We start from the raw sequence: 24,109 nt of genomic DNA, 5'->3' as shown, positions 1-24,109 counted from the left end.
AGCCAGGGAAGCAAAAGCATGCCCCTACCACAGTTGACTCAGAGGACTCCCCCCCCCCCCCTCAGTGCGTTTGCCTAGCTAGCACCTATCCTGGCAGCTATCCAGTAGCGGACTGAACTGAGATGGATTTGAACTGTGATTCTCCCTGTTGACTTCTCAGGGGGCCTTCAAACATCTAGGTCTTGATGTCCCTTGGACGTCTATGATTAGCTGTGTGTCCCCTGAAATGGGACGCTGCCCCCGAAACACAGAATGCAGTTGGTACAGAAGCTGGTGGCGCTCATGCCCAGCCTGTGCTCAGAGGGTCCCTCAGTTTAACCTTCCTTACTTCAGACTCTCTTGGGATGGTCATGTCGTCTTCCTTCCTTGTTCATCTGCCTAGAGTAGCCTTTCACTGCTCTAAGTACTCAATGCCACGTGTCCCACCTATCTCCTTAATTGGTGGGGTCTAGATGATCACCTAACTAGATAAACCTGTTCGCTTACAAGCTCCCAAATTTCACAGCACTTCCTAGAAAGGTGACTGGTGATTATCTGTTCTGGAGGAAGGGTCAGATGATAGTTTCTACTGAATTTCTAGAGGCTTCAGAGTGGAAGAGGCTGTCCAGAGAGTGTCTGCCCAGTGTTCTGTCTTTATAGGACCGAGGTTGAGGCTCAATATGTGGAAGGATTAGCCCATGAACTACACTAAGAATATAACTCTCACCTCTTGCGCAAGGCCCAAGCAAGCATTTACTCTGTAATCTATTGTAACAGGCTAAAACAGAGTTTCCATGTGTGCGCCGCTAACTCCAGCTCTGTATTCATATCAAGTAGCAGGGGAAGACCCTAGCCGCAGATAGTATCCAAGATCAGATGCTGAAGGGACCCCCATGCTGATGGTCAGAAAAAATCTTGGGGAACATTAAGTCAGTATCCACCCAGGCCAACCCACTCTGAATCTGGGGGACTGTGACTTCCTAAACCTCGTGCTCACCACAGTAATGAGGGTTTCCTGCCCATCTGGGTCACTGTAATATTTATCAATGGCTGCAAACAAAGGCTACATAGAGATTTTTTTTTCCATAAGCCTCTGTGCCCTGAGACCCAGTAATTCTTTTTCTAGCTCTGGGGACTGTGGTTGGCTTTAGGAGGTTTGTCCATCCCCATTCCCACACTGATGTGGTATGTATTGCGTGTACTATGTGTCCTGCATAGATCATGACTGTTTTCTTACCCATCTTAGAGATGATATAAAGGGCCATGATCAAATCTTAGATGCCTTCTTGTCAGGAGCCATTTCCCCTCTAAAAATCATTACAGGAACCATCACCCTAGGGAGTCTGCAGAGAACCTCACACCCATAATTATGTTCTATTGAGAAAACCTGCCCCTCATCCAATTAACTGTTAATCTGTTAAGCGGAACCCGCCTCACATTCCAGCTATCCAGGGAACTAGGTGTGGCAACTTGTGACTCTTGGCCTACCTGACCGAGCTACGTGACCGGAACCACGTGGCGAGATCCAGTTGCCCTGCCCCCCATTCCTTACCATATATAAACTGTAACCCGTCCCTAATAAACGGAGGCTTTGACAAATCTGCTTGGCCTCCTTCTTCTGTCTTAGCTCATTCCCTTCCAGGTAGCGCCCCTCCGTGACCCTGGAATAACTGATTGCAGGGTGGGTTACAAACCCCTAGACTGAGTAACCCACCCCAAACGCAATCGACACCTTCTCTGAATTCTCCTCAGTTCACAGCACATAATAGATACATTATGAACTTTGTGGCTATTGAATTATGAGGAGTTCCAACAGAGGTCACCTACTTCCCTCTGGGGTACCCAATCTCCAGTACATTCTGTAAGTAGCTGACAGGTCAGTTTTCCCAAGGTCCAGTCAATTGACAATTCCTCATAAAGTCTAAATCCTTGTCCCAGCTTTGCCAATGCACTGACAGGAAGATTTTCCGGTGTCAAGTTCCTGTTAGTACTCAGAACTGATTCATAGCATCATAGACCCATTTTGTTCCTTTAGCAGACAATGGCTCTGCTAGAACATCGTCCCTTTGCTCTGCTTACCTTAGTCAATCCCGCCTTAGTTTCTTTTTAGGCACCTTTCCACCCCCATACTGACTTCAGTGAAGGTGACCCCTACCAGAGCTATGAGAGGGGAAGGAGTAGGCTTGCCTCTAGAAACAGTCCGAAGCTTACAGGTTCAGGATAGACATCTACCCGGTCAACAGGACACCCTGAAACTCTCTCTGGAAATCTACCTTCACGATGAGTACCAGTTTTCCAGATGACGGCTTCTCAAATGATGTCACATGATATTGGAGTCAGAGTCAACTCGGCGAGACGAGTGTGAAGGACAGAAGGGAACTGGCTTTGAAGGAGTGCTCCATCTACCTACCACCCAGGACAGAACCCACCCACAGACGTATCTGGTTAGATACAATAATAAGTGCTGTTTGGATGCCAACCAGTCTGGTCTGGGCTTTCTTCCTGGAATACCACATAAAAAGTCCACTAGCAAACGGTCTCAGCTCTGCATCCTGGCTCAAGCTGTGTCTCACCTGACATGACTTCATCTCCTCTGCCAGTCCAATGCGTGTATTCTCCAACACCCAATCACAAGCCACCGGCTGCAGCGTATCACTGCCTGAACTCCTCCAGCAAGAACCTTCTTGACCAATCCCTTTGCCTTTAACTGCACACTGACTTCTTACCGCCGTTTCAGGGTAGATTTCTCAAAATTCATGTAAATTCCTCTATGCTACAACCAGAAACTTCTGGAATACTGATCTGATTGTGGCACACTGACTGGGCATGTATCACATATTTCTTATGCAATCCAGAATTATTTTAGGTGATTATGCACTTTCTGAAAAATATTATAAAGTAAAACCCCCCTAGCAGCTCTATGAAATTATAAAGCAAAAAATTAAGTCAATACTTCAAAATATCTAAATCAAAATCTAAAGTTTCAAACATCAGCAAAATTCTTCCTATATCATAAAAAATCAATTTTTTTTTCCTGTTTTTCATGCATTGGCCCCTTGCAGTTTCTACTCAGTTAGGGCTGTGCCATTCGTGATTTCTTTAGGATTTTAATTAATGCCCTTGAAATTAGCACAGCTCTCAAACATGTCCAGTTTACTCTTTACAACTGGATTCTGTAGCCCCCTTTTGCATTTCAGAACTGACAAATTCAGCAAGAAAACAGAACTACTTGTAGTGATGTATTCTCAAGAGAGATTGTCACGCAAATGTAACAAACTGGAAGCCCTTTCGGAAGCATCTGAAGCATGATTTGTCCTCTGAAGTGTTGTGTTGCACATGTAGATGCCAGGCCACTTCTGCATGGCTGAGAGGCAGCGTTATTTACTTGTTTATTTATTTTATATATATTTTTTTATAAATCATGCAAGAGTCTCCGTGTCTCTTCCTGGCTGCCTATCTTTGCAAAGTGAGTGTGGTCTTAAGGAACAGGCCGGATGTCCCATTAACATATAAGACTTCCTGACAGATTTATTCTGCTCAGGGTTTGTGGTTTTGTTGGAACCAGCGAGAATAGACTTGCTATCGAAATCCCACGAGTCTCCTCAGGGAACCTCCATTTCATTAAGAGCCCCTCAGAGCATCTCAAGACTGGAGTATCACATTTTGGTGTTAATGACCACAGGCTAGACTAGGCAAGGACACTTAGGGCTCCAGTGTGGATCGTCATAACCAAATAGGAGTTACTTCAAACGCACGCGGGGCCCTGGTGCCCACGCTGTGTGCTGGGGAGCTTGGTTGAAGGACATACCATCGGGAAATGAAATGATATAGAGTAACGAACTGAAAAAGGCCCATCCTACATAGAGGAAACACCCGCAAATACCCACCTAGAAGTGGTAACCTTTGGACTCTGACAAAAGCCCTGGCTGCCCCTGTACAGCCGGTGGCGGATGGCTGCAATATGCCAGTTACCGCAGCAACTCCGGTAACTGCACACAGCACAGCTGGAAATCTAAAAGGAACTAATATCTATCACTGAAATAAAGGACACCTCTTGTCTAAAGAGGAGAATGATTTGGCCAGTGAATTATTCCACTGATGACGAGTAAGCCTGTGTTCCTCATTCTACTCGGGTATTGTAAATTCGGTTTCTGACATTAAATTTGAAAATGTGCGCAAGTGAACCGGAACTTTGTCTATCTGGTTAGTCCCTGTGCAGTGTTAGAGGGGGAGATACTGCAATAGCAGGGGAGGCTGGGCAGAACTCAGGAATAAGAATTGTAGTTGAGCATTGTCTTTGTTGCTAGGAGGCATCCCATAATCTCTGTAAACATCCCTCTTGTCTGGCAACTTTAGCTTAATCCTCTTGGAAGCAGCAGTAGGTAGAAGTTGGTAGAATTAGCTTTTGTCCTAGGTTAGCTAATGATGTAACCTTGGATATGCCTCCTTCCTAGACTGTCTTCTAGGTTCCCGTGCCTGTACTGAAGGTGTGTGTGGGGCTGTGGGGGTAGGGGGGGGGGGTGTCTTCCAATGCCTGATCCTCAGGAAAACATTCACCTATGAAATTCCACCAGAATGCTTAATATCCCCATCAATCTACTGTAATGGGCTGTGTTTTCTCTTAGCAAATAATAGACCTCACAGTCTATGGATCAAAAATATTTCTCCTGTGCAATACAGGCAGGATTCACAAGGGATGTACTTCATTTCTGTAGTGTGGCGATGTTTTCTGTCATGGCAGTAATTATTGGATTTAAGAAACTACATTTTTCAAAGGCGCCAGTGTTGACGACTTTCCCTCTTTGGCTTTTCCTAATTTATTGCCAGCCATCACAACGAGTCTTCATTTCATTAATAAAAGAACATTATTGTGCATTTTGCCTTTTAGCCCATCCATTATTCATACTACCTAGGAGGCTGGGGCATTAATCTCAGGAAACCGCTCCTTGCTAACCCTCACTCTGTAGGGACTAAGTTATAATTTGCTGGCCATTAAAATTAAACTAACAAATCGATCCGGGTATCCCTCCCCGTTTTATTGTGTTCATTGTCATGGTTGTTACTGTTCTGTTTTGTTTGGCTGGGGTATCCTCGAAGGGCCTTGCCAGGAACTGCTAAATACCTGGAGACAATGGCATAGATCTTCCCTAGAGTAAAGGTCACCATTAAAATGGCCAAAGGAGGCTTAGAAACCAAACAACCTTGTGTGTGGCTTCTTCAAGGTGACTCTCTGAAGCATTATTTCCCATTTTCCTGGGAAGGCCAGCTGGTTTCTGTGTCAGCTAACTTGATCGGACACAGGACTTTGAGACCAGGTGTTTAAAAGAATCTCAACTAGCCTGGTCCTACCTAATCTTCACAGCCTCTCATCCAAGGGTTTCAATGGCGGCCTTCGCAGGGCATTGAGCGTGGGCTTCCAGAGGCTTGAATTTACTTTCCCCATCTGCTCTGCAGCCTCTGGTTTCCTTATAGAAGAGAAACTGAGCTTCCATGTGTCTGATCCTCACCATGCTAGCAAGCTAAGGAGCTACCACAGACGGGGTTTGTCCTAAGCAAATCTGTAAAATTTAAAAACAAGCTACGTCTCACAGTATGTCGGGGCTAGCTGGTTTTACTGTAAATACATTTCTAGCTTAGCCAAAAGGTTTGCACATACTCCTGCATTGTTAAAAATGAAAAATCTCTAGAGTATCTTCGATGCGGTGGTCTGGTTACCTCAACTCTACCTTTTCAAAAACTCATCCAACCCAAAAATTCCTTCTTTGGAGTTCAACTATTCGTTCATTAATTTAGCAAAGATACTATTTTAAATAGGTCCCAGCCCTAGTCTCATGAAATTTTCTTTTTTTAATAGATGGTACTTTTAATCTAGAATGACCCTTCACCCTTAAATACAGGGTTAGGAGACTTTTTTGCAACGGGCCAGATAGGTAAGCGTTTCGGGTTTCAGGTCCTTTGGGTCTCTGATAGAACTTTTCAAGTCTGGGCACAAGCAACCACAGACATGTCAATGAATGGATGCAGCTGTGTTCTAATAGAACCCCCCCTCTTTTTTTCTTTTTTTTTTTTTTTTTTAAAGAAAATCAAACAGAAAGAAGGCTAGATTCTCCATTTGCTGTAGCATGCTAACCCTGTCTCAGAGGACGGCCTTTTAAACTCACGCTTCACGATAACTCAGCTCTGCACACCTGAGTGAAGACGGCTGTTGCAAACGCCTGTTAAAACTCAGGTGCTTGCCGGAAGAACGTGTTGGAAAAATTTAGGATTCCACCTCAACAAACATCAGTTTTACACAGGAGACCGGCTCTGCTAGGCAGTGGCTTTCTCTCGGAAGTGAGGGAACCACAAGGCAAGCCTTCCTGATTTTTTAGGGGGACTGGGACAGGTGAAGGTGCAAGAAAGATTGGTTCCAAACCCTAGGCTCTCTGTTGCCAAAGTTCCCTTCTCTCAATGGCTGCCAGGTTTTAATCAAAGTTCAAGTCATCCTGGTCTTTAACGTGGTGTGTGCTTATCATGTGGTGTGCTTTGACTCCGGCTTGTAAACATGTGTACTCTTTTTTTTTTTTTTAGATAGGCTGTGTGCTGCTCCCTGGGAGAGAGGTTCCCCTGCCTCCCCATTTTTTCATGCCTGATTTCTGAGCCTCTTCCGGGAGTGTGACTAAGGCCCACTTGCAAAATGTGGCCGAAATATGTATGCAGAAAAGACTGGAAATGCTTACTTGTAAGTCAAAAAGCGATGTAAAAATAGATAGCAAGCAGTACGTAGTAGATACGGAATTATCCAGGACCCCCCCCCGGGGGGGGGGGAAGAGACCCCTTCAATTCACACCCACTGAGGAGGACTTAGGTGTACCACACTTTCCTCTCCTTCCTATTTACAGTCGAATTTACAGAAAGATTTATATGTTGTTGTAATGCTCTCAGAAGGGGCCTCTGAAAACAAATCCAGTGAACAAAATCAAAACAGCCATCTGTTTGGCTTGGTGAGGCGTGACCCAGGTGGCTCACTAGTGCTTTTTTTTTTTTTTTTTTTTTTTTTTACTCGTTTGGAGACAAGGCTTCCCTGTGTAGTACTGGCTGCTGGCTGGTCTGGAGTTTGCTACCTAGGCCAGGCTGGCCCTAAACGTAAAGGGATTGACTTGCCCCCGCCTCCCAAGTGTGGGATCAAAGGCGTGTAACACCATGTCTCGCTATTCCTGCCCTTCTTGTCTCAGCAATAGATACAGAGTGCTCTCACTTGGTTAGAATCTGGCCTGAGACCTCAGGGGTTATCAAGGAACAACTGCTTACTGTTGTGGGCCCAATGCTCACTGTTTTCCCGAAGCTTCTCTGTTACCAAAGCGTGACTGACTTTGAAGTTTGTCTATGACTCGTTGGTTGCTTTAACCTCACCCCCTCTGTTACGGAAGAAGCCGGTGGTTGTTACAGAGGATTCTGCTCTTCCCCACTAGGCTCTGGAACTCAGCACCGCAAGGTCAATGTGACCTGCCACCAAGCAGGCCTCATTGGCCATGGCAGGCAGAGCTCTGTCTGCTGGGCTCACAGTATGTTGAGAATCCTATCTGGCTTAAACCAGGGACACCTCTTTCAAACCTGCACCCAGCAAGACTCATTTCACAGAACCCCATCCCTTTCCACAGCTGAGCAGGACAGGGTTGGATAGCCTCCCAAAGCCGGAGCCCGGCCGTGGCAATGCCTCATTACTCGGTGCTGCGGGAGGGAGGGCTGATACCAATATGCACATTTCAGTCACGTCATGCCTAGAAACTCAATCACCCCTTTGTCCTAGCTCACCTCCCCATTCCAGCTATTTCAGCACCGGCGTCCTCTCTGGACGTTTGTTTTATTTAACCCAGTTACTTCATTTTGGCCACGACCATGGTCTGCACACTTCAGGTGCAGAATTCTGTGTGATCTTGGCCATGGCACCAGCCACAGGGGCATCTGTACTTGGGAAAGGCAGAAATAGAGCGACTCGGTCCCCTACGGGAGGGGGAAAGGGTAGGGCAGGATGTGACTTGCAGCCAGGAGCCCCAGCAATGCTTCCGGGGCTAACCGGAAGTGGAATTCCGGAGTGTGGCCCAGCCTAGTGAGCTTGGGCTTTGGGAGGTAAAGGCCTCCTAGATACATGGGCCAGGCAGTCAGAGAATGCAGTTCCCTGGGTGTAGGTAGAGAGCGGAGTTGCCGAGAGTCAGGGTGTGAGAGAGAAGGAAAATGGACCCCCATCATGTCTCCACATCACTAAGATGTCAATGAAGAGGATCCCACCGATCTGGGGCACCTCATGGAGATGGTTTTACCAGCTGACACCCTCGCGTGAGCTACTTTGTAAATCCAAGCGGGACTCCGGAGTGCTTTGCCACCACGCTTATAAACACAGCAACTGGGAGCCGCTGGGTCGTTTGCCCGCAATGATTGTTTATGTTGAAAAGTTGGCCCGCCACCCTGGGTAGATGAATGCTCCCACTTCCACCGAGATAAAATGGAAGCATTTGCGATCAGCAAGGGGAGCACGTTCATTCTGGGTCTAAATGGCATTATAAAACTTCCTAATTAAGCGTAGATGGCAATGAGACTTCAGTGTCACGTCTCCAGTTTAGCTTTACATACTGTGTGCGCTGTTTAGTGCCGCAGTTAACTATAAACATTGCTGTTACTGCCCCCAGCTGGAAAACAGAGCAGTTTATGTGCGGAAGAAAAAAGAGATTATCTCCCATCTGCTCCTGCCCATTATTCAGGGATGTGTCATTCTGTCTGCCGAGGGGAGCCGTCGCTAGCTTGTAGTTAGTCTTTTTAATACTGGGTCACATGTATTAATTGCTATGTTTGCTTGACACACTGCGCCTACCCTTAATTCGACGGGAGTTTTGTAATTCCTCAAGATTTCTCCTTCTTTTTCTGAAATTAGAAGGATTTTAGGATGCCAGTTTTTCTTTCTTTCTTTCTTTAAACACAATTAAGTACAGATATAATTAGACACACTTGATGCCTGTTTTCCACTGTCTATCAATTCTACATCCGGGTGATATGCATCAGGACAGGAGACATAGGATAAGAAAGGCCGCAGCATGGTACGAGTCAATTTACATAGACTATGAAAGGGGCGAGACTAATTACCACAGGTAGACTTTTCAGTTAGTCATTACCCCTGGGACAAAGGCACCCTCTGGGAAGGGCCGGGAAGGGTGCTGGGGATCTTCTGTGCCTAATACAGAAGTTGTTTCAGGAGCCTGCACAGTGTGTGGAACATACTGGTAAGACTAGCTTTTGTGAAACGGTGTACCCGCCTATATTATCTTCAGTGTTAAAAAGTCGAAAGCTGGGTCTGTTGCAGGCAAATCGTAATGAACTCCCCTCCCCCAAAGCTAATTTACTTAGGTAAATGAAACACTGACTGTGGGACCCTTCCCTTAGGCCAGTCCCAAAGGCACAAAGAGCCTTCTTTGGAAAAATCGTTTAGAAGTCTTACTGTGGCTGAGGGTTTTTCTATGGTAAGCAGATCTAGAAGTGATCATGACCTTACTGCATTTTTGATTATTTGTCTGAGTGTGCCCTATTCTGGTTTTCTAAGCCCTTTGTTCTGCGACCCTAATTATAAAAAAAATAATTAGGAGCAATAATCATAGGGCAAACTTATGCATATTATCTATAAAGTGTATATGTATCTATCTACAGATGAGTATAAACTTATTTTGGTAAAACTTGGCAGTCTGAGCCAAGAGACAATGTCAGGCAGACACTGCTGCCGCCAGCAGGCTCCATTATTTGAGGAGAATAAATGCCAAAGTTGGGGGCTTTTTCTCGGCAAGTGCTACACCAGGGAGCTTTTACCTGGAAATCATTTTGGAGACATTAAGGTGAAGAGAAGTTTGCTAGAACTTCTCAGAGTTCATTTCTCAAACCACCAAAAGTTATCTTGCTTGTGGATAACTCTAGAGCGATACACACACAATGCCCCTTGCAGGAGGTGCCAGGGCCATTGGCTGGAATGGGGAACGATGGGATAGAATTCATAAGCTGGTTAAACACGTCAATACTTCCCATAGACCCCCTTGCTCAAGCAGATAAGCCAACTAAAGAATCTGACAATCACGAGATATCAGAAGTAAATTCATGCAGTAGCTAGTACATAGAGGGGATTTCGGGGAGAGAGGGAGGAAGAAAACGGTCAAACGAAAACAGAACGAAAAGGTGGAGAATTTGGAAACACAAGCTCACCAACACACACAATGCATTCTGTAGCCCGCTGGACTTGGAGGCATTTCTACTGCTAAGGTGTAAATGCATTGTTCCGTCCTCTAAGGTTAAGGTTGGGCTGGATGACTTTAAAATGACAGTATATACTTATATAGAGAGCGCACACCAAGGTGCTTCTGTTGTTCCGTTTATCACAGGACAGAGGAGCTCTGGAAACATCACTGCTGCAATCGGCAACATCAGGCAAATGCTTTGGCGTCAGCATGGAATATACTGTCCTTTTAACCGTACGGGGGTGGGGTGGGGGGGGAGATCGATACTGAGCATGTGCGATGGAAAGAAAGCTGGCAAATGTCAGTGTGAATAATGGGTGAAAAAAAGGAATGAGGGGGCGTGGCATCTCAATCAAGATTCAAATGAAACCAATAAAGCAGCATATGGACTGGGGAACAAATCAAAAACATGTTTATCCACTGAAGGAACTGGTAAAATGGAGACTGCCAGCACGTTGCCATGGAAACACTGACTGTTGAGCTGCACCATCTCATACCTTATCCAATACATTCCTGGTTGCTGGTAGTAGTCCAAAGACCCTGATCTCTTGATGGTAAACCCGTGGTCCAGCTGAGCAGAGAGAAATGGGGCAACTCAGTGGATCAACATTGTGCTCAAGAATTAAGACTCCAGTCCAAGCTCTTCATCAACTACATACGTACGCACACACAGGGATGAGGCCTCTCCTGCGGAGCAGCTAGCTAACAATGCGATCTGCACATTGAAAATAAAATAAAAACAGAACAGAACACAAATCCCTTCCGAGTATCTTGGATGTCAATTTGTTAGCATAGAGCTAGTCTGTCAGACACGTTTCTGAATATCCATTAAAGAATGTCCTTACTTTGGAAAGCTATGAATGCCTCTTCTGTTTCGACAATAGAAAATGCTTTACAGTTAAACTGAAACCAGCATTTAGTCACTGTGAGCACGCAGATTGGACCCCCTCCCCGACAACACCCAGGAGGCTTGGACTCCCAGCGTTATAACTAGGAAGTAAAAGAGGAAAAGATGAGGGTTGAAAAGTGGACACATCACAGACATTTAGAGTAAAGAGAGAGTTGATCTTCAAAAATATAGCTGTTCTTAATTATATTCCTGCACTAAAGGGATGCGATAGGACCAGTTTCTCTGGGAAAAATTAAATCAGATGAAAAATAGCTTTCTCTGAACATTAAGTGCTTAGCATTAACAAAAACAAAGTAAGTAGAATACCAGGTAAGTTCCCAATACCACGGAATAATATGTCAGCGTTTGGCACCTGGGAATAAAATCCTCAGGGCCCAAATCTGGAGAACAATAAACAGTCTTGCCGCTTGCCTGTGCCCCTGTTCTGCCCACTCAAGATGCACCTTGCTTTGGAAACAGAGGCTCTGGAGTCCTTTCAAGTAGCTCGCTGATTCGATGCTCCTGACAGCTTCTACTTGTAATTCACAAAAGGCATTTCAAAAACATGCCAGGGTACCAGGCATTTAACCTAAAAACCACTCTTGAAGATTGGGTGTTCTGATTGGAAACTAGTTTGTATGCGTGTTCAGAGAAAGCAATGTGAGATTTTAATCTTCAAAATGTATTATTTCATCTTATTTTTTTTAATTTTTTTTGTTGGTTTGTTTAGAAAAAAATGTAGCTCGCTTGCTCTCTAGGAGCGGGTTGTGTGGTCTCTATTTTAGGCCACAAAGAGGGTGGCAAGGAACTAGTTCTCTACTGCCATCTACAGGCAGAGTGTCATAGAGCAGGGCACCAGGGCTACTGAGCCAAGCTTTCCAGCATCTCATATTAACTGATTAGTATGGATTTGTTCAATTAGGCCGAAACGCTCTATTTGCATGAACAAAATTCAAAAGGACAATGTTAAAGCATTAGGAAAATTATCAACTAAAACAATAAACAGCAACAAATGGGGGGAAAATTGGAAGTGTCATCTTAGTTGGGTTCTTCATCAAGCCGGGCAAATCTAATCATGCTTCCCTCCCCCTCCCAGCTCGCAGGGAGTCCACCGTTAAGATGTCATCTCTAATTCCATTTCATGTCTATAAATTGCATTTTAATAACCTTTTGTTTCCCTATTTTTTTTTAAACTCATCCGGCTCATATGAAAGATGGCAGGACAATGGAACCCTTCTCAGGGGCAAAATACCTTGGTTTATGGACAGCGTGGCTCCTCCCCCTGACCACACTGCCTGCTTCAACAACACTAGGTCATTTTCCATTCTTTCAGAAGGGCCCCATGACCCCTAAGATCTCCAGTTGGTAATTACATTCCTAGCCAATTGGGGATGCTTGTGCAGCCTTCACATGAAGTCATCATCTGACCCTTCCCTTGCTCTCAGGAACGCATGGAACGAGAAACAGGGCAGAAAAAGCAGCAACGCGGACAAGCCAGAGTGGCTCAGACCGCGCACGCGTGCTAAGCTAGACTCATGTCAAAGATGGCACCTGTGAATGGGGCGTGCTTGGTGACAGTCTGTGTCTCTTTTGTCACCCAAGAAAAGAAGCGTGCCATAAACTCCTGTAGAGTCAGTGTTGTTTGGTGCCAGGCGGATGTCTGGCTAAGGGAAGGCAAGTCCTATATAAAGACCAATGACATGACTGGCTGTTTCCAGAAAGAGCAAAGAAAGAAAAAAAGTCCACAAACTGACACCCCAATCTAATTTAAAAAAAAATTCCAGGAGTGCATATAATTAAAAAAGAAGAGGACTATGCAAGACAAAGACAATTTAAAATGCATGTGTTTCGTAGCCTCCTGGGAGCACATATATGCTCAGGGGAAAATAACTCCAAGGAAACTGGTTTTTTTCAGTTAATTTATCAAACAGAAATCATCACTGGAGAAGTTCTTATCACGAGGAGGTTAAAACCAGAATTATGAATTTGTCAAGTGATCTTCATAGACTACACCATTCATAAAAGATATTTAGTTCACCTCCCACTGAAGTCCTGCTCAGCAAGGATTATTGCTCTGTGGTCATACACAGAGTTTGGGAGGGCATACTATTTAATACTAATATTATTTAATCTTGTGATAGAACTGCTACAAATACTTAGTCTTTGAGAAACAAGTGTATGGAATTTGCCAGTGCTATTCTGAAAGCTAAAAGCAAGGCAGGCCCAGTGGCCATCTTCTAGTTCCCAGCTCTGCCCCATGCAGGCCTTGTAACGTCCCAGGAGTCTCTGCAGAAGGCAGAGATGCTGATGTGGGAAAAGCATCCTGGAGAAGGCATATGAGTGTCTTTCAACACTGGCATTGATATCTTTTTGATGCTTGAAATTTGAATGACAGTGGTTGCCATGCAAAATATTCCTGAGTGTAGTGCTGTGCAGTGGCTAAGGCATCTTCAATGTGCATCCATTCACGTGTCACTCCAAGTTAGTACGCTGTAACGCATATTTCTATTGTGGCTTGGTTGCCATGGCAAATATGTTAGTGATAAACGGAGACCTCTCTGTCACAGTAGCATTCATGCTGGGCACCGAGCCTCACACCACTGGAGGCTGAGATACGAGGGCTGTTTCAAGTTTGGTTGAAGCCGACCTGGGCTACATAATGAGTTCTAGGTCAGCATGGTGTACAGGTGAGACCTTGTCTCAAAAAGAAAAGTGAAACCAAACTACAGCAGCCACAACAAAAACTAAAACCCAATAACAAGACAAAGCAAAAGCAAACAATTTCATTCAAAATGGTGTAGTCGTGATTCTTAGAAAAAAAATACCAGTGACAACTGGTACTCTGTGGAGATATTTTGATGGCGTTTTAGCAAATTCATAATTTAATAAATTCATAAATATTTGGTTTCAGAGTTTATCAGTGTCTGATGAAAATAGAACTTGCCTTCAAAGATGTAGTGTTTGCTAACTGGAAAATCGCACAGACATTTCTGTCCACAGTGATTACAGGACTCATAGAATATTTTAAACAATCCATTACTAAACAGCCAAAGTAAACTCAACCAAAGACCGATTAAAATGAAATTATGGAGGAAAAACAAAACAAAACAAAAACAGAAACAAATGACCCAGGTGGGAAAGATGTCTCTTTAACAGCAAGGAGCCCTGAGCAGGAGCAGAGAAACAATTGTTCTTGTGGACAGGGTGCTGGCCATCCAGTCCAAAATGGTGGCCCACTGGAGCCAAATCTTTCAGAACAGCCAGACCCACGAAAACAGAGTTTTGGTCTCAATGCGCAATCCCAAGAGATAGTAGCTTGCAAAAATTCCTAGTGTGGATGTTAGCTGGTGACAAACACTGGAAAATACAGAGGACAGCTGATTTTTTAACCACTGAGTTTTTTTAGGAAAGAAATAAAGAGAGGCAAAAAGAGCAGCTTGAGCGTGTAAAACCTCAGCACTGCCGAGGAACATCCAGCAGAGTTTATGTTCCACGGACAGCCATCTGTCGTCACCCACACTGTCCCTGGAGGACTGTGAGATGGGAACAGGAGCTAGCTTGTCTTTGCCATCTGCAGAGTCAGGAAGTCCCTTCACACAGGTAACTCTCAAAGCAGTCCCTACCCGAGTCTTAGCTTTGGCACTCTAGCAAGTTCAAAACGGAAAAGAAAAGCAGAACGCTGCAACACCCACAAAGAGGACTAACCAGGAACCCTGCTCGTGAGCTGAGCAGTCGGGCTGTCCACAGCATGAATACTCTCCCAAGACTCGCCATCACCCTAAATGCTTGGCTGAGAAAAGGGGCACAGCCCGAGTGACTCTCACGGGGAGTGTGCTGCTAAAATGGACGTAGTCTGGCTAAAGAGGAAACTGTGAAAAACTCAAGTGATCTGAGATGTGGATATATGCACTCCAGAATTTGACATCAGGAAGTCTGAGGTTTTAGTATTTCTCGGACCAATTTAATCTTTGTTAGAGAGGCTATCAGATTACGTATAATGTATGCCTGCATGTGTAGAACGGGGGGGGGGGGGATCCAGTGCAAACTCAGCAGATAAAAGGGCACATGATAAAAAATGTCAACTTAACAAATTCCTAAGGAGCAAGACCTTGTGACATCACTGGGTATTGCCCACAATACCCAGTGCTTCAGTCTCCCTGAGAATCACTGTGTTTGCTTTCTGCTGCTTCGCCTTTGCCCTAGATTTAGTACAAACCAAACGTCTATGCTGCTCAGGATTCTGCTCCGCTGTCTCCCTCCCAGCTCTCCTTCCCTTGCAGTTCCTAGCTAAAGGACACTGAAGGCTTTACCTGAGAGCCAAGAAGTTTACACTGGCACAGAGTCCAGTTTGGGGAGAGGGTGTTTTTTTTTTCCTTAAAAAAAAATAAATCATGAAATTAATATAGGCTGCCAGATCCCCTGAAGGTGTGGGATAATGAGGCACTCGGGGAGACACTCCACACACACACACCACCTCCCCTGCTGTCTGCAGAAATGACCCACTATGCTGTCTCCGGGAGGAATCTCGCAAGGAATGCCTGTCTCTCGGGTGGGCTGCTTTGAAAAGGCAGGGGTGGTTAGGTATTTCAGATGCTTACTGCTACGACGGAAACTCCGGCTGCCGTGCTGTTCGGCTTGGGGCCCGTGTTGAAATGCTTCTTGATCTTGCCAGCTACTGACAGCTGATGCTCATTTTCTGGGAGACCGTCATCCTGGAGGATAAAAAGAGCGAGAAACAAAGGGAAAAAAAACATAAAAGGAAAAATGAGATACACGGAAGTGAGGTCACAGTCTGAGTCTCAGACCAGGATCTCAGAGACCAGCCAGCCAAGGCTTTCTCTTGAGGCTGGCATTAAAGGACCCCCGCCACTGTCTTCCTTTCTGTCTGTGTTTTAATCGCTGGCCCTACACCATCAGACCCTCAGAGGTTTGACTCCAAAACCAACATATTCTGACTTCGGTTTCTAATAAAATCTATTTTCAACCTCCGCCCCATGGACGTATGTTCAAGGAAAAGTTAATATGGCCAACTCAAAACTCCCAGACTCAGAGCACCCTCCTCTCCCTCATAGCCCAGGATTCAGATCTGAAGCTAAGGAGATAGGCAGACCTGGTCGCATATGTGGCCATAAATAAACTTATTTCTCCCCCATAGATATCAATTAGTCTTCTTAAAATCCCAGACAGCCCTCTAGACAGACAGTTCTTCCCTAAGCTTCAAATCCTCCCGACTGCCTTCATGTCAGCTGCTGTTCCGACTCTGTCCTCACGAGGACGCAGCCCCTGCTAACGCTCCTATCAGCTAAGGCTTCTGCTCTCCGCTGAACACACCACTCTCCCGGGGCCAACAGTGACCAGGGCTGTCAGTGGCATCACTTACTGGCTCACGACGAAAGGCCGCGTGATCCTTGAATGGTGGGGCTGTATTTTGCTCGCGGTTGGATCCCCAGGTCTGAGCACAGTGCCTGGGCATATGTCGCACATTTGATAAATAATTATGGAATAGATGGATGGAGGGGCAATGAGGTGTGTCTCACTGTCTGGGTAAACCCAACCCTGGGAGAGATGTTTCCAGTCCCTAGTTTTTCCTTCCCCCTTCAGCACTTTACACGACATTTCTAGTCCGCTGTTCCCCAAGCCCCACACGCGCCCTTGATGAAGGAACTGCTCTCTGCACACAGCACGCAGGCTCTGCTCCTCCTTCAGCACTGGTCATTCGTTTACCCGACGAATATTGGCCACACGTCTAGACGGGAACCAAGATTTCACTAGTTGGTGCAGGAAATGATAGCAAGAAATAATACGAATGGATCCTGTTCTTTGGGACTCTGGTCTCTCCTTTGCTTGAAGACTTAAGTTCGAATAACCTGTTCTAAGACATTCTCACGTAAACACAGTCCATTCCAATGGCTTTTTGTTAAGTCCCCAATGCCTTTTATTTCGTCAGTTTGCTCATTTACTTGTATTTTCTGGTATCAACTATCTTATTAGTCTACCATATTATATCTGTCCATGGCCTACTGCCGTTATCTATGCATCCACCTGTCCATTATTACCATGTTGTACCATGTTGTACATGTTGTACCGCCTATTCCAAGTTTTCTGCAATCACTAATGCAAGCCCTTGGTTCTCCGACCTGTGCACAGTAGGTATTCATGCTCTAATGAACACATGGGTTAATGGTCAGAAGAAGGAATTAACTAATATGTCTGGGATTTTTGGAACACATCTGGAAGAAGCATTTCCCACAGCGCAGAGGGAAGGATGTTCCCATTTTATGGAACAAGCCAGAAATAAATGCGGAGGTGGGACGGCACTTGGGGAACTTACAGAAACAAGGATGGGTGAAACACCTACTATGCTGAGGGTTAGATTAGGGATGCCAGGCTGTGGGAGGAAGGAATGACCTCTACCCACTGGACGCCTGCGTGCTAACGAGGAGAGAATGAGCACATGCTACACCAAATTATGAAAGAAAGCAACAAGTTAAAAAAAAAAGAGTAGTTATGGGGCAGCTAGTTCCAAAGCTTGGTGGGAAAACCTGGTGCCGGCGAGAGGAATGAGAACATAGTGCCCCACTGTGAACAGGCTTAGAAAGCTGTTCATGGGGGAAGGATTTGACCCTGTTCTTAAGGTGGCAATAACGCTGACAGGCAGGAAGGAGAGAAAGTGGTATGGTTCTTTGATGCACAGTGTGTCCAAGTGGTTAAGCTATTGCCTACCAATCATGATATCTTAAGGTAAGAATTCATTTGGAAGAATAATGGCAGATGAAACAGAGAGAGCAGGAGAAGGCTGTCCAAAAGCAATAGGATTATATTTTTAAAATGAACAAAAGCAATGGGACCTCCTGAAACCAAGAAGTTTCTGTAAAGCAAAGGACACGGTCAACAAGACAAAACCACAGCTTACAGAATGAAAAAGAGATCTTCACCAATCCCACATCATACAGAGGTCTGATCTCTAAAGAACTCAAGAAATTGGTCAGCAAAAGAACAAATAATCCAATAAAAAAAAATGGAGTACAGTCCTAAACAGAGAATTCTCAACAGAGGAATCTAAAATGGCTGAAAGACACTTAAGGAAATGTTCAACATCCTTAGTCATCAGAGAAATGCAAATCAAAACAACTCTGAGATTCCATCTTACACTGGTAAGAATGGCCAAGATTAAAAGCACTGATGACAACTTATGTTGGAGAGGTTGTGGGGAAAAGGGAACACTTCTGCATTGCTGGTGGGAATGCAAGATGGTACAACCCCTTTGGATGTCAGTGTGGTGATTTCTCAGAAAATTAGGAAACAACCTTCCTCAAGACCCAGTAATACAACTTTTGGGTATATAACCAAAGGATGTTAATTGTGCCACAAAGACATGTGCTCAAATATGTTCACAGAAACATTGTTTGTCATAGACAGAACCTGAAAACAACCTAAATGCCCCTCAACCAAAGAATGGATACAAAAATGTGGTACAGTTACACAACGGAGTACTACACAGTAGAAGAAAATAATAACATCTTCAAATTTGAAGGCAAATGGATGGAGTGATGTAACCCAGACCCAGAAAGACAATTATCATATATACTCACTCATAAGTGGTTTTTAAACATAAATAAAAAAACCAGCCTACAAATCACAATCTCAGAGAACCTAGACAACAATGAGGACCCTAAGAGAGACATACATAGATTTAATCTACATGGGAAGTAGAAAAGGCAAGATCTCCTGAGTAAATTGGGAGCATGGGGACCTTGGGGGAAGTTTGAAGGGGAAAGGGGAGAGGCAGGGAAGGGAAAAGAAAAATGTAGAGCTCAATAAAAATCATATATATATATATATATATCCCTATTAAAAATGGACAAAAGCTATGCTTCTGTTTTGTTAAAGATTTATTTTGACTCTATGTATTTTTATGTGTGTATTTATGTGCACCACATGTGTGCAGTGCCTATGGAGGCTAGAAGAAGGCATCAGATTTCCCAGGAACTGGAAATGGAAAAACAAATGGTTGTTAGCTGCCAAGTGGATGCTGGGAACTGAACCCAGGTCCTCTGCAGGAGCAGAAAGTACTCTTAACCACTGAGCCATCTCTCCAGCCCTCAGCAATGCTTTTTAAAAAGAGTGATGCAATGCAAGACATGTGGGGATGAGTAGCCTCCTCCTCAGACCCCTAGGTGTCGACTATCTAGTTTGTGACTCTCCAGGCAGCTGGATGGTGGTAACAAATATGTGGCCCAGACTTTTAAATGTGGGGCAAATTCAGGGGTGTATATAAATGCCACCCCTGATGTTGTATTATGAAAATGGTACCTGACATTTAAGACAGCCAACCACCCTTGGAATCTAAGTAAATTTTTTTAGAGATTATTTATGTATTTCACAAGGCATGGAATGAAATGGAAAGTCTTACCAATGTTAGCATTATGCCTCTGGCCCAGGTGGGGGTTCTTCTTGAATTAAAGGGACCCCTCTCATACCAAGATGCATAGTGGGTCCAGTTGCACTTCACTGGGAATGTTGCAGATAGATGCTACCCATGTCTACTACTACCTGTAGTTCCAGGACACTCAGGGAAGAGATTGATGATGACCTTTGACTATGAAATAGGATGGGAAACTATGCTGGGGAAGCAAATTTAGGTCAAAGAAACTTGAGTCCGATTGTAGTCTTATGATAAGTTAGAGGAGAAAAGAACTGAGAGCCAGCAGGAAGGAACAAGTGTGGAAGGCGGAAGTGAAAAGGAAGTTCCCAAGGACCACGTCTTTCTCCCAGCTAAGCTGAGACTAGAACAGAACAAACAAGGTCTGTGTTTAAGTGTAGAGGAGGTATGCTGCCAGGAAAAGACAGGCAGAGGAAGGGAAAGGAAGAGCTAATTATTGGTGGCCCTACGCTAACAGCGCGTACCTAATTCCCTTTATCCTCAAACTAGCACCCACAAGGACCCACAATAATCATTATCAGTCCCATTTGAAGATGGGCAAACTGAGGCTCATAGAGGTGACATCCTTTGCTCAAGGTTAAGTCCAAAGTGAACCATGTCTTTCTACGAATGCACACTCCCTCAAGAGGACATCCACTCTCATGGAGTCCTAGACTCCAAGTTAGCTAAGTGCAAATATTCAATGAGTAGCCATGAGGTCAGCAGTGAGTTTGGTTGGGGCAGAAGGAACCAGAGGACACCCAGACAGGTTTTAGTGGAGCCTGGGAGAATTTAGAGGCCAATGAGAGCGGTGGTGAGCACGGCAGGGGAACGCTCCTCCAGGGCATTGTTAGAAACTTCTCTGTCAAATGAGGACGAGGCATCCTTTCATCTATGACATGGAAAACTCATCGGATAGGGCCAGGGCTCTGGGGCTGTAGGACAGACTGGGTTGTACCAGAAGGGCCTGGCTGACCTCGCATGAAAGGAAAGCGGTGCATTCCTGAGAGCGTGGACCTTACTGAGGCAGGTTGTGTTCATAGCTTCAGTGCAAACGAGAAAGACGAGAGAGATTCAGTAGGTACAGCCATCACTCGTTGTCTAGACAGACCCATCCCGCCCCTGGGCTGGCACCTTTGCCCATTTCCCCTCACCAGCCTCTCCCAAGCAGGTCCGTGAGGAAAGACTTTGCTTCCACCATCCTGCCTTTGAATTCCTCCTCATTTTCCACCCTGACTCTGGCCCGAGTCTCCTGTCAGATCTCTCAGTGACTCTTCTGCGTTTCTGAGGACTGGAAATTCAAGCTCACAGCCTTAAATTCCAGTGAAGGTTTGAGCTTCCCTGGGGCTATCCCATCAGTTGACATGGAGGCAGGGGGATGGACCAAATGACTCTCACTGGGTACCAGCGATATCTTAGATTTAATAAATTTTAGAACATTTCTGCAATTAAATAAGGTGACTCAACTATAGGAGGTCACAGGTATACACACACACACGCATGCACGCACACACCACTCACATATACACTCATACATGAAAACACAAGCTCACACACACAAACACACTCACATGCTCTCTCTCTCTCTCTCTCTCTCTCTCTCAAACACACTCTTACACATGCTCGCCCACAAGCTCACACACACACACACACACATACACTACAAACAATAGACCGTAGCATTTCTTGATACATTTTGAAGGCTTTGAGCATAACAGAATTAAAAGACATAAACAATTGGATTTTCAGGGCTCTGATGTATGCTCCAGCCGTACAGATTGATGGCGGGAGTTAGCTAACTTTCTGCCTTGCATCAATTCAATAAATAGGACTCACTTAAAAACATGTATTTTTATATATACATCTTTATCACTATTACTTAGAATAGATTATGTGCCAAAAATGTGCTATGAATTTTCTAGATGTGACAAACCTGGCAGTATTTTACAAATAGCTGTAGTATTATTACCATACGCTCTGGTCTGGGAGCCATCGCTGAAGTTGGACTCAGGCTGGCTGTGGTTTAAGGCTAGCGGTTTGTGATTTAGAAACTCCCATCCACCACTTGGCAGGACATCGCAACTGACAAGAACAAAATTAGTTTGCAAAATGGAAAATGAACTCTCCCAGCTGTCCGCCGGAGAGCTAACCTCCTGGTCTGCATTCTCTCAGGACTGCTTAGGAAGAGCTGTGGTAAGGGGAGATGGGGGGGGGGGCTCGGATGTGAAGTCACTCGGTAGGGTGGATTCTGCTTTCCTGGGGAGGCACGCCGGGGTCATGCGTTAGAAAAGCTGCCTTCCCCCATGGCTTTTTGGGTTTGATTCAGGGATCTGGTTTCCAGTCCATTTATTGCCAGACTCTATTATTAAAAATACCTGTAGATTTATGAGAAGCAGGGCAGCCTTGAATAGTTTACTATGAGGATATTCCGATTTAGCTTAAAATAATGCCCAGTTCATCAGCATGTTCTACAATCCCTGCACTCTACCTCCCAGGGCGCTGCCCCCACTGTTCTCGTTAACAGCCCCAGCCTCACACTGCCCCTGCCAGGTACTTCCAGCCTTCAGCTTTCCCTGAGTCTGTACTTCACACTGCGCTTCGTATAAGGAAAGAAAATGCCCAAATGGAAGCGACTTTTCATGTCATCATTTGTAATATATGAATATCGATAAGTAGTTTTACATTTAATTACAATGTTGCTGGAGTTCATTCACTTATCACCCATCCCACTGGCACAATAAGGGGCATGTATCTGTACTCTTGTGTTCATGGGCGCATGGGCTCTCTTAAGATATCATCTAGGCTTCCTTCTTCTTCTCTCCCTTGCTCTTTTTCTTCTTTTCTTTCTTTCCTCCCTTCCTTCGTCCCTCCCTCCCTCCCTCCCTCCTTCCCTTCCTTCCTCCCTTCCTCCCTCCCTTCCTTTCTTCCTTCCTTCCAGCCTTCCTGCCTTCCGTCCTTCCTTTCCTTCCTTCTTTCCTTCCTTTTTTTTTTTTTTTTTTTGAGCATCATGGCTCAGCACCATCTTTCCAAAGGAATAATTAGGTAAGATAAAGAAAGCAAGATTAAATTTAAAGGCTAGAAAGAAACAAGAAGTCTCAGCTTGGCTCTAGACCTAGCTTGACTTCCTTAAACCCATCTTTCTGTTAGAACAGAGTCTGAAAGCTGCCCTGGCACCACAATCACGTGGGGGCTCTGAGAAGCCTCCGTGCTCAGACACAGTGACAGAGCAATGAAACCAGAACCTGGAAGGGCAAAGCCAAGCTTCAGACCTGCGTGAGACTCTGCGGAGCTTCACGCTTCGGTGTCTTTGCGTCTTATTCACCACTGAGCTCAGTAAAATAATGGAGAAAAATGTAAATTAATAAAATTACAGTATCGGAGAGCGTAGTGATATTTCATTTGTATTTTAATAAATAAAGCTTGCCTAAAGATCTGAGAGAAAAACAGCCCCACTGGTCAGCCCTACAAACCAGACAGTGGTGACACACACCTTTAATCCCAGTAGCCACACTAGTTTGCCATAGAATCTGGGTTGTAGTGGTGCACACCTTTAATCCCAGCCCTAGAGAGGAATATAAGGCGGGAGGAGACAGCTCTCTGACACAGTCTCACTCTGAGGATTCTCAGAGCCAAGATGACCATTACAGACTGACGTAGAGGGAAGAGCCAGTGGCCGGATGTTTTGCTTTTCTGACCTTCAGGTTGAACTCCAATTTCTGTCTCTGGGTTTTTATTAATTCTGCTTACAGGAGAGTGTTTGGAAAATAACACAGGCTAACAACAACAAAGCAAAGCGGTACATAAAATTAAACATAATGCTTATTAGATCCTAATTACAAATAAGAGGTTTGGTTTTGGAAGTGTCTGGTTGTCTGAACTTTTTCCCAAGATGCACCACTTTCCATAAAATCCCCATTTCAGGGCAAGTGTCTCATGTCAGCCCCTTATTCCTAGGATGAGCAAGATATGCTCTCTCCTAGTCCTGTTAGGCACATGGCATGCCTGCCTTCGGGACTCTACAAAAGAGGACCGATAAGGTGAATGAGCCCAGCTGTGACAGTTCCTGTTGGCACTTTGCAGCTGTCTTAAAGCCAGCTTTGATAGGGCTGTTGTGAACCTCATTGGGGAGGAACTCGTGGCTTCTAAACAGAATCATCCAGGGATTGATGGGTTTATTCCTTAATTTAGCTACCCACATACTAACACATTCTATGATCCCAATTGTGTCATTGTGTGACAACAGATGACAGTCCCTGGCTTTACCTGTATCAAATTCAACAAACATTTACTAAGTATCCAAGAGTTTGAGCTTCAGCTCAGCAAGTTTTTCACCTTTAAGCATCCCAAGAGGTAGACAAATCGATTTTATTTCCCCCTGACCTACTTCCTCTGGCTGGAAAGAGGGTTGGGAAAGAAACAAACTTGCCTCAAGTTACATAGGCGGATGGGCCTCCGTTCCGCTCTCATAAGAGGTTTCATACTAAGAACACCTTTTCTATGAGGCTCACTGGACCCACCTGATAAGCAAGCCATCCATCACCCACGACACTTTCCAGGTCAAAGAAAATG

At 44.9% G+C, this 24,109-nt stretch overlaps 1 protein-coding gene across 7 annotated transcripts in view; it reads right to left on the bottom strand.

Moving 5' to 3' along the window:
- Positions 1 to 24,109, bottom strand: part of Dclk1 (doublecortin like kinase 1) — a 288,199-nt gene that overhangs the window by 7,454 nt on the left and 256,636 nt on the right. For 4 of the 7 annotated variants that reach the window (XM_050120236.1, XM_050120238.1, XM_050120239.1 and 1 more), the window contains one exon: positions 15,717 to 15,830. In XM_050120236.1, coding sequence (XP_049976193.1) covers positions 15,717 to 15,830 — 114 coding nt within the window. Of the gene's footprint in view, positions 1 to 10,726; positions 10,801 to 15,716; positions 15,831 to 24,109 lie in introns of all 7 variants that reach the window. The other 3 variants (XM_050120243.1, XM_050120244.1, XM_050120245.1) reach the window with 1 other exon arrangement.

Source organism: Alexandromys fortis, unplaced genomic scaffold, assembly GCF_014885135.2.
Source record: "Alexandromys fortis isolate MF-2015 unplaced genomic scaffold, M_Fortis_MF-2015_v1.1 scaffold_172, whole genome shotgun sequence".
NCBI classification, from domain to species: domain Eukaryota; kingdom Metazoa; phylum Chordata; class Mammalia; order Rodentia; family Cricetidae; genus Alexandromys; species Alexandromys fortis.
This window is presented reverse-complemented; position numbering and strand designations above follow the sequence as displayed.